This window comes from Malania oleifera, chromosome 2 (assembly GCF_029873635.1).
Source record: "Malania oleifera isolate guangnan ecotype guangnan chromosome 2, ASM2987363v1, whole genome shotgun sequence".
Lineage (NCBI taxonomy): Eukaryota > Viridiplantae > Streptophyta > Magnoliopsida > Santalales > Ximeniaceae > Malania > Malania oleifera.
Genome location: NC_080418.1, coordinates 115510021 through 115521191, shown reverse-complemented (window position 1 = coordinate 115521191; position 11171 = coordinate 115510021). Strand labels below are relative to the sequence as shown.

The 11171-nt window shown below is 35.8% G+C and overlaps 1 protein-coding gene across 1 annotated transcript; it reads right to left on the bottom strand.

Annotated features, from left to right (window-relative positions):
• Positions 1-692: 692 nt before the first annotated feature.
• LOC131149282 (ketol-acid reductoisomerase, chloroplastic) lies at positions 693-4557 on the bottom strand. The gene is made up of 10 exons (XM_058099596.1): positions 4097-4557; positions 3917-4009; positions 3568-3633; positions 3260-3400; positions 2725-2952; positions 2505-2622; positions 2288-2427; positions 2023-2190; positions 1705-1860; positions 693-1410 (listed from the first exon to the last, which is right to left on the bottom strand). The coding sequence occupies exons 1-10, from the start codon at positions 4535-4537 to the stop codon at positions 1042-1044; spliced, it is 1920 nt and encodes a 639-aa protein (XP_057955579.1). The 5' UTR covers positions 4538-4557; the 3' UTR covers positions 693-1041.
• Positions 4558-11171: the final 6614 nt, after the last annotated feature.

The window sequence follows — 11171 nt, the reverse complement described above, 5'->3', positions numbered from 1 at the left end:
TAGCGAATACAGTATAGTCCAAAAACATAAAATCCAATTTGTTTTTTGGGTAAGAAAAGATTTTATTATGAGGCACAAAGGACGTGATGATGTCAAAAAAACAAGATATTTCAAACAACAAAAAACAAACAAAGCTAGTCCTGCTCTCCAATCTCCTTGCAGGTCAGAAAGAGACAGCCCCCAAGAACAGCCAAAGGAAAGAGCCCACAGGCACCAAAAAGACCATCATATCCCATAATGAGTTAGGAGATCTAGAGCAACCCTTGAAAGTTCTAGCATTCCCCTCGAGCCAAAGAGTCCACAGGATTGTAAGAACTGCACAGCCCCACAACACACTTCTGTTCATGCTCTTCCCAAAATCCCACAAGTAACAGATCCCTCACAATCCTCAGCTCCGCCCATGCTCCATCAAAATAGGAACAAAGAGCATTCCAAAGATACTTTTCCATTCATCAAAGAGATGGGGTGAAATGAGATAGAGGAGAGAAGAGAAGAGGGGCAGCAGGCCTGCCCAACACACATCCGTGATGGTTTTCACAAGTTAGAAATTGCTTTTTTCTTATTAAACTGGATGGGTCTAAATGAGCAGCATTGCAAACATAAGACCCTTGATGCCAACGAAAGACAGTGCAATATAGTTCTACAAGCAAAATATCGGACACAAATTAAAAAAATAACCAAACACAAAAAAATAAAGCAAAAAAAGAAACAGATACCATCTATTCCCAGCCAAATAAGGCAGAGTCGAGCAACCAGCAATGGATGAAACACAAAATGTCAAAAACTCCGTAACCAGCAAGTTTTTTTCACTCAAACAAACTTTCTAGCAACCACCAGTAAACAACAAGTCTTCTTTTTAACACAGCAAAAGCATCAAGTCCCAACTTTGCTCAACAAATAACAAACATACAGAGCGATTCTATAACTACATATAGAAAAACACTCCATGGACCCTCACTAGATTCAACAAAGATTCTGCTGCAAATGTTCCTCTTTGACAGGATTCTACTTTATCGAGGATTAAGCTAAAGCAGCTCAGGCTTAGTTGCTAGACTGACGCAGCTCTGGGCGGACAAAATCTGCATTTGCAGGCACAGAGATGTCAACAGTGGGTCTCAGTTGGGCACAGACTTCAATGGCACCATGAACAGGATCTGACAGGAAGCTGCTGATGAGGTTTTGATTGATGGGAGCACCATTGTCGATTGCAACCAGGGCCTGCTGAGTTAGAACGTAGTCAAAACGTGGGGCCCACTTCCTTGATCCTAATCTTGCTGTTGTGGAACAATTATCAACCATGAATGCAACTCCACGAGCATGCATGAATGGATTCAACGAATCCACAGACTCGATCACACTTTCATTGATGATCTCCGAGTACGAGTGGCCTTTCTTCCTCAAAATTTCAATCTGAATTTTAATTTAAAGCAATGTTAATGTGAAGGAGTGAATATTTTCATAACATTTATTTTGATAATAAATTGAAAGACAACACTGCCAAATTTGCAATAACAGAGATCAACCACATCCCGATGCAGTTGCATCAATGGTTAGTTAAGATTGGAGGATTAAATTCTGATGGTACCACGCCACCAACATCATTGCTTTCAAACATAAAACGACCCTCAATTCAATTGCATCAGGCAAGTAAATTTGCCTCTGTCAACATAAATTTAAAGGGTAAACTTAAGTAAGGTAACATACCTGGGCCATCATTAAAGCCACAAAGACACCAGCAGTGAAAGGATACAAGGGGCCTAAGTCACCAACTGGCCTTACTGATCGGACTCTTTCACCAACTTTCCACATTCGTGTCTGATCAATAATACCCATTGGGAAAGCTGGAAGTCCCTCCTTTTCCTATAAACCAATGGCAAAACAACAATCATTGCACAATGACAACATTATTATTGACAAATGACCATGACAACTAAGAGAATGAAAAGATTTACTACGAAGCAATGGTAGCAAAGCATCAGACTTAATCAACATGGAATTAGCACATCATGGAATATCACATACATAAAAGCGACGCCCAGCTAACACAACACTGCGGATCTCACTCCCGGTTGCTACGTCCTCATAGCACTCGTATAAGATATCCATACAAGGGTAATATGAGGCACTATATGCAGCCTCAAATTCCCTTTTTCCATCTTCTGTCAAAGCGTTATATACTGCCAGCATGCCCTGTTAAACAGCACAACCCAAGTGATTTATTAATGTCCAGTGCATTCTTTACCAGTGTTAAAAGCATTAACGGTGGAATTTGATCACAAAATGCAACCTTAGTTGAAATTGTCTTTGATATGTTTCCTGTTATGCACTCAACAGTATTCTTGTACGCCAGATCTTCATTCATTCCATTCTCTGTGTACCTTCTAAACAAAGACTCCACAACTCCATGAACAGCACCAAGTAGAACGCCTATAGTGAGAACAGGACACAATCAAACATGATGTCTTTAGCTGAAAATAAGGATGGGTGAAGAAAACTAAACTTACCCCGCTCTCCAAAGATGTCACTTTTGTACTCCTGCTCCAGGGTAGTGGCAAATGTGAAAGGAGAACCAAGGGCAACTGACCATCCAAGGGCAACATCTGTGGCTCTACCATCAACATCCTGTACATAGAGACATTGCACTGACGAAATATCAGTCCATGAAATGAAGGAACACGGACCTTTGCATCTTTTATTTTGAGAGGGAGGGACGGAGAAAGAAACCTGGTGGACAGCAAAGCTGGAATTGATTCCTGCACCATTTATGTCCTTCCCTTGAACATAAAGCCTCCTCACAGATGGACCCATCCCCTTGGGACACACAGCAATCACACTAATGTTCCTAGGGAAATCAAGGCCCAGTGACTGCAAATGCCCAAGAAGAAAACCATGGGAAAGCCCAAGTATGCTATTTGGCTTCATATGCGAGAAAATTTTCTCATAATTATCTGCCTACAATGCATATGAAAATATAGAACTAATGTCAATATTTCATTGCAGCAAACAAATACATATGCATTACCAGATACAACATTACAATAACACTGAAGGTTGATCTGGCTTCTTATAACATTTACATTTTAGAAAATTTACATCATGCAGAATCCTAAGCAAACTAAATATGTCAAAACAAGAATCCCACACGCAGGTGTAAGGTGAGTCGTAGCATTTGGAACCAGGAACCATTAAAAAGTTTGGCAATATTTTTGAGAACCCAAAATATTCAAAATTGAGAAAAACCATTATATAACAAACCAACCTGTGCTGCATCAGAAATCAACAGCAACACAAGATCACTGCTTGAAATAGTTTCCCAAATATCACCCAGTGTCCCATTCTCTTCAGTAAATCCAGAAGCACGGGCTTCATCAAAAGAACGGGAACCTTTTCTAAGTCCAATCTGTACAACGGTAAACGGCAAAAGCAAAAATTGGTATATCAAAATATGGAAATTTTTTATCAATCATTCAATTTGAGCTATTTATTTCACAAAAAAAAAAAAAAAAATGGTAATATTGAATATGAAAGTCAACAAGCTACCAACACAAGTTACATATGAAAAATCACCTTAACCACAATGTCAGATTTTACTTCTGCAAGTGAATCTCTTAAATTCTGAGCTTGAGCAGGACCCTAGATTGGGGGAAAACAGTTAGTTATCTATGGCAGAAAAATATGCAGAGTTTAAGTAGAACATGTAACAAAAGCTGAAAACGTCAAATCCTGACAACATTCTCTAAATTTAATATGACCATGGCAATATTCTATAAACTTTATACTCTAAATTTTCTCATGTTTTGTACTGTAATGAAGCCGCTTCAGTCATACTGAACCCATTTATTTCGGGCATAGTTCAATTAGCAGTTATCCAAATTATCAATTATCCAGTCTCACTCTTATGAGAACGACAGTTCACCTGAGACCCCCAACCGATAACTCCAATCTGCTTAATCCCCTTGAACGCATCCGGCAGCAAATGGAACAAATCTCTTCCTCCTTTCACAATATACTACACAGAAGAAATGCACGAGCATTTAATAAAATAAACACCCAAAAACTAGAGAGAGAAGAAGAGAGAATAGGGCAATGGTCATACCTCGTCGTTACCAGCAAGAGTGACCCTCTCCTTCTTGAACACAAAGGTGTTGAAATCGTGCATCGTCTGAGGCGTCAGCGCAGGGACGGCGACCATGCGTACTCTGAGAGTTCCACCTCCTCCTCTGCTCTGCAAAACTCGAGCTTTTAGAGGCCACAAGGCCTTGGCGGACGAGAATGAGGACAGAAACCCTAGTCTAGAGCTTTGGGCTTGCGGCAGCGCTGGCTTTAGGGTTTCGGAAGGAGGAATCGACAGAGAAAGAGAGAAGGAGGTAGCCGCCAACATTGATGACTGACACAGGTGTACAAGAAAAGGAAAGCAGTGCGAGGATAAAAGTAGTGGCTGTGGGAGAGAGCTTTTATCGTGGTGGGTTCGGGTAGCAACAAAGGGCTGCCGCGCGGGTGTCGGGCCAGCGTGAAGGAAAGGTAGCCGGTCGGTCATGGTCTCAGACTCTCAGTGTTGTTATTTTTTATGTATTAATTTTTTATTTATATTATTATTTTTTAATTATTTATCAAAAATTAAAAATATATATTTTATAATTTTCAATTATTTTGACAATTTATTTTTAGATTAAATTACTTATTTTATATATTTTTAAATTAAAATCAAAATTAAATAATGATATGAATCTAAATATAATTAAATATATGTATACATAAATTTTAAAAAATAATAATAAAGTTAATTACAAAATAGCCTTACTATTTTGATGCTGCCAAAAATCAAGCGGCTTTTGTGAATTGTTCTTCGACCGCGACCACCTAAAAAGAATCAAATGTTAATGGTTTGAAGGACACGGGGTGTACTCCGAGGGATCACTATGATGCTTAAGTTAATGACTTGTGAGAGGTTTTGAATTATAACAGTAGAAAGAAGTAGATGAGAATAAGATGTTTACCTTCTATCGTAGTCCCCTTTTATTATGGTGAAGGTTGACCCTCTTTCAATTCGACATTAATGAGCACATTATTGTGCTTATGGGGTAATGAAGATTTAAGGGCATTTATCTGTAGGTTTTAATTGCAGTATTATAATTGTTTACTCTCATGAATAAGCATATTGAATTTAGCACATTGGTTATGTAGAGGCATTAATGGTGGTTTTGTAACTATTTCTCCTTATGAATGAGTATTAATTTTGGATATGTCAGTTGTCTACCCCTTAGTTTCGAATTTTTGAAACAGGTTTCTAAAATTCGAATGTCTCAATGTCTGCTATTTCATGTGAGCTTCTTTTTTTTTTTTGTCTCACTCCAAGCCCTATTATTCGCAATTCGGCTCAATCCGAGTTGATGCACTCACGTTCGGTTCAACCCAAGTTGCATTCTTTGTTTGGCTCAATTCGAGCCACTCTGCATCTCTGTTCGGCTCAATCTGAGCCGCATGCTTCAATCTAAGTCGCATTCTTTATTCGACTTAATCTGAGTCGCTCTACATCTCTATTTAGCTCAATCCAAGTCGCATGTTTCATAACAAGGCTCAATCTGAGTCAGGTGTTTCTATTTTGGTGTCATCTGAGCCAAATCATGGACAATTCTGCTTTATTTTGAGCCAAATTTTGCACTTTCTAGCTCGTTTGACTCAATTTGAGCCACATGTTTCACAAATGGGCTCAATCCAAGTAAAGCATTTCTCTTTTCGGCTCCATTCGAGCCAAAATTTTCACAACTAGGCTCAATTTGAGTCGATTACTTCTCCTTTATGCTTAATCTAAGCAGCATTGCGCCTCTATTTTGCTCAATCTGAGTCGTATGATGCACTCAAGTATGGCTCAATCGGAGCCAGGTGTTTCTCCTTTTGGCCCTATTCGAACTGAAAGTTTCACAACTAGGCTCAATCCGAGCCAATTATCTTTCCTTAGGCTTAATACAAGCTAGTTATCTCTAATTTAGGCTCAATCCGAACCGATTATCTTCCCTTTACGCTCAATCCAAGTCGAATGTTTCATAACTAGGCTCAATTCGAGGCAACTTTTGGTGAGCAGTGCTCACTCTTTGCTTGCCTCTTGAGCTGTGCTTATCAAGTAGGCTAGTTTTTAGGCCTCATGAGTTGTGCTCATCAGTTGAGTCATTTTTTATGAGCAGTGCTCATCGGGTGGGCTAGTTTTATGACCTAATGAGTTATGCTCATCAGTTGTGTCATTTCTGGTTAGCAGTGCTAACTTTTCTTTTGTCGCATGAGTTATGCTCATCAGTTAGGCCATAAGTCGAGCGTTTCTCTTTTCATCTCCATCCGAGTTGAAAGTTTCACAACTAGGCTCAATCCAAGTCGATTATGTAACATCCCAACCCACTAAGTGGGGCCCGAGGAGTTATGTGTTCCATTCACCAATCTATGATACCAAAAATACCATTCACACAGCGAAAATAATTAAACATTCTCCATTAAAATACCAGAATTCTGTTCTATATAACCCAAAAAGTGTATCCAGAGTTCTATTCTATACAACCCAAAAAGTGTATTCATTCACTTTATATTACATAACTAGGAATTTAAGCATAACCTTTATGTAACACTCCAGAAAATAATATGCATAGGAGTGATCCTAAAAAATAAAAAGAAAAGAAAAAGAAAAGAAAAAAAATAAAATTAATTAAAATTATTATTATTTATTAATTAGTTAATTTAATATTACTAAACTAAATTAATGAAATAAATAATATAATAAGATCTTTATATACATGTATATATAAGGATGAAGTAAATGTGTGTGTGTGTGTGTGTATATATGTGTGTGTATATAATATTAGTATAATATTATATAAGATTATTAAGTTATAATAATATTATATATATATATATATATATATATATATATATATATATATATTAGATTACTGAAGGATCAAAATATCCTTCAGTTCAAAGTAGCTCAATTTCTATATGCCTCTCTCAGTCTCCTTCTCTCTCTCTCTCTCTCTCTCTCTCTCTCTCTCTCTCAATTTGTCGATGGATTTGCGGCTGATCGAGAAACAGAAGGTGTCATTGGATTCCTAACTCCGCCACCAACATTTCTATTTGAGCGAATTTGTCGTGGGAACGGCGTAGGCACCATTCTTGGGGTAAGACAAATTTTTCCTAATTTCTCAATTTTTCTTTAAATCTGTCGTTAAATCGACGATCATGCACCACCACAAGGTCCTAGTCGTGATCGTCGTTATTTTGGCGCAGGTAATTTTTCAATTGGGGTTTTCTAGGCCCCACTCCAAAGCAAGAGTGAGATTTGAGAAATTTCATAAATTGATTATATTTGGGGGTATAACTGTTTATTAAGTATTTAAGGGTCCTAGGAAATATTAAAATAATATTTTATTTAGAATTAATTTAATGGAATTAGAATTTTTGATTCAGGGCTTGGGTGAGCGCCGTAGGTATTTTCGGGGTCCTTATTGGCGTAGTTCAAGAAATTAGGTAAGGGGAAAAATATATATTAAACCAAAATTTTTATGAATTTAATGGAAAATGAATTGTGTTATATATGCGTGTATATGTTTCGGTATGAGTTCAAAATGCCAACCATTTAAATTGTATTTTTTCGATTTTAGGGCTATTTATTAGATACGTATATGCGAAAATGAACTGATGAAAGTGGAAAATATTTTCAAGATAATTATGTAAGAAATAAAAGGTATTTTCAGTATATAAACGTTAAATGTTAGTTGGCTTATTTTACAGGCAATGTATGAATTTTATTACTAAATTGTGTGGCATAAGTAAATGTAAGTTTTGTGCAAATATATGTTAAATGTATGAGATGCGGGCTAAGTAAGTAAAACATTAAGAATGAAATATGATATGAACTATGCTGCTTGTGTGTGTTAATGCAATCATGTAAACAGCTGAAAGATGCTGGGTAAAATAACTAAAAGATGTTGGATAAAACAGTTGAAAGATGTTAGGTAAAACGCTGAAAGATGCTGGGTATGTAATGAAATTAAATGAAAATGGAAATGAATGAAACAAAAATGAAGTGTGAAATGTGATAATGTAAAATGGGAAAGAGTCACTTAAAGTGAAATGAAATTAATTGTTAAAGCTATGAACATAAACATAAGTGAATGGTTGAATAATGACAAAAAGAATAATGTATTATGATATTAGAAGTATCTATGCTCGTAGAATATGTTACGATCGGGTGGGATGTACTCTTCGCCTGAGGGCTTGCTGAGAAAGGCGAGTGCGCTAGTAACTTCAGATATGGCAGTAGCGGCATAACGTACTAGGGTAGAGGGAACCTACTTGTATGGGCATATAGATTTCCCTATCCGAGGGGCCTTCATTGGTAAACCTTTGTTTAAACTGTATGAGTACGAGATCAATTTCATACTTGAGGGTTTACTGAGTAAGGTAAGTGCTTTGGTATGCTTCAATTGTGACCTTCGGGTTGTCAAATGTATCAGAGCAGAGGGGTGCTGCTCGTATGGGCAGGTAATCACCCCTATCCTTGGGTAATCTCGTGGGTTAAATTTTTTACATGTGATTGATTAGATTCAAAGAATGATTTCAAAAATTATGTTAACGATTTTCAAATGTTAAATATTATGTTATTATATAAACTCATGTTAGCCACACACTGTTTTAGTATATTGTTTCTTCCCTTACTGAGATGTGTCTCACCCGAATATGAATTCATCTTTTTCAAGTCTTCCACGTGATCGAGCTTAGAGTGCTTAAGGTTATTATAACATTTTTGAGTTATATAAATAAAGGGTATAATGTTGATGATATCTTGAGATGTATAAAATTTATGTTTATGTTTTATGTCTTATGTTTTAAGTCTTCTGAGGAAATGGTTAGTTGCGAATAATGGTGTTTGTGAATACTGAATGTTTTTAGAGATATGTATATATCTGAGTACAGATGGTGAATAGTTAATTTGGATTATGGATAGGAATAGTAAAACTAGTATTATATTTGTGGAGATTATATTTATGTTTTCCGCTGTGTACATGATATTAGTATGTTGATTATCAGGTAAATGAATGGATTAGTAGCACTCCGGGCCCATGTAGAGGGTCGAGGCGTTACAGATGGTATCAGAGCAATGTCCAACTGGAAGTGTGATTAGATTCACATCACCTGGTTATGGAAATATTAGAGTATTAGGTTAAGGGGATGATTTATACCAAAGTATAGGATTAAGTTGCGATAAGGATAGGGATGGGTAGATTAAGATACTGTTAGGAATTCTGAGTGATGTTTCCTAAGCTTTGGGGCAAAAATTCCTTGATGGTCTTCTGTGTATTTCTGAAGAAGTAGCTAACTTCAGAAAATCATGGTAAATCCATCGATGGTGATGTTTCCGAGTAGAGAAATTAGAACTTAGGATTTGAACTCGATGGTTAGGTTAGTTGATTTAGGGAGAAAAATCTTTGAAGGAGAATAATTTAGGTGATGTGATTAAATGGTTTGTGGTCAACTTGGGTGTTTGACATTTAAATTTGAATATATGGAAATATGTAGTATGAGGTTGGCTAGTTGATTTCAGAAGTTATGGTATCAAGGTAAACCAACAAGTACCTCTAGGTAGAGGTGGACCAGCACGAGTGTACTCGTTAGTCCCAATTGAGGCAGATATTGCTAAGGGGGTAGGTATGAGTTTATGATTAAGATAATTATGATTTAATTTGGCTATGGAGGATTGAGAAATTTATATGATGATTTTATTTCATTGTGGATAATGTAGGAATTCTTTTGATATAAATATTGGGATATAATGAGTTAATAAATGTCTGAAATGAGGAAATGATTGATTAGTAAAGAAATTTTGAGTACAAAATTATTTTAAGGAGGGGAGAATGTAACACCCCAGAAAATAATCTGCATAGGAGTGATCCTAAAAAATAAAAATAAAATAATAAAAAAATTAAAATTAATTAAAATTATTATTATTTATTAATTAGTTAATATTATTAAACTAAATTAAATAAATAAATAATAAAATAAGATATTTATATACATGTATATATAAGGATGAAGTAAATGTATATATATATATATATATGTATATAATATTAGTATTGTATTATTTAAGATTATTAAGTTATAATAATAATAATAATATATATATTAGATTACTGAAGGATCAAAAGATCCTTCAATTTAAAGTAGCTCAATCTCTCCGCGCCTCTCTCAGTCTCCTTCTCTCTCCGTCACTCTCTCCGTCTCCGTCTCTCTCTCTCTCTTTCTCTCTCTCTCAATTTCTTGACGAATTTGCGGCTGATCAGGAAACAGAAGGTGCCGTTGGATTTCTAACTCTGCAATTGACATTTCTACTAGAGTGGATTTGTCGTAGGAACGGCGTGGGCACCATTCCTGAGGTAAGGCAACTTTTCCCTAATTTCTCAATTTTTCTTTAAATCTGTCGTTAAATCGACTATCAGGAACCACCACGGGATCCTAGTCATGATCGTCGTCATTTTGGCGTAGGTAATTTTTCAATTGGGGTTTTCTAGGCCACACTCCAAAGAGAGAGTGAGATTTGGAAAATTTGGTAAATTGGTTATATTTGAGGGTATAACTGTTTATTTGGTATTTAAGGGCCCTAGGAAATATTAAATTAATATTTTATTTAGGATTAATTTAATGGAATTATGATTTTTGATTCAGGGCTTGGGTGAGTGCCACAGGTATTTTTCGGGGTCCCTATTGGCGTAGTTCAAGAAACCAGGTAAAGGAAAAAATATATATTAAACTAGAATTTTTATGAATTTAATGAAAAATGAATTGTGTTATATATGCGTGTATATGTTTCGGTATGGGTTCAAAATGCCAACCATTTAAATTATGTTTTTTTGAGTTTAAATCTATTTATTAGATATGTATATGCGAAATTGAACTGATGAAAGTGGAAAATATTTTCAAGATAATTATGTAAGAAATGAAAGGTATTTTCAGTATATAAACGTTAAATGTTGGTTAGCTTATTTTACAGGCAATGTATGAATTTTATTACTAAATTATGTGACATGAGTAAATGTAAGTTCTGTGCAAATATATGTTAAATGTATGAGATGCAGACTAAGTAAGTAAACATTAAGAATGAAATATGATATGAACTATGCTGCTTGTGT

Coding starts and splice junctions, on each gene's coding strand:
- LOC131149282 (XM_058099596.1), bottom strand. CDS start 4,537: ATGACCGACCGGCTACCTTTCCTTCACGCTGGCCCGACACCCGCGCGG. Junction 4,010..4,096: donor CTCTTGCTGGTAACGACGAG/GTATGACCATTG, acceptor TCTTCTGTGTAG/TATATTGTGAAAGGAGGAAG. Junction 2,623..2,724: donor CCAGCTTTGCTGTCCACCAG/GTTTCTTTCTCC, acceptor CTCTATGTACAG/GATGTTGATGGTAGAGCCAC.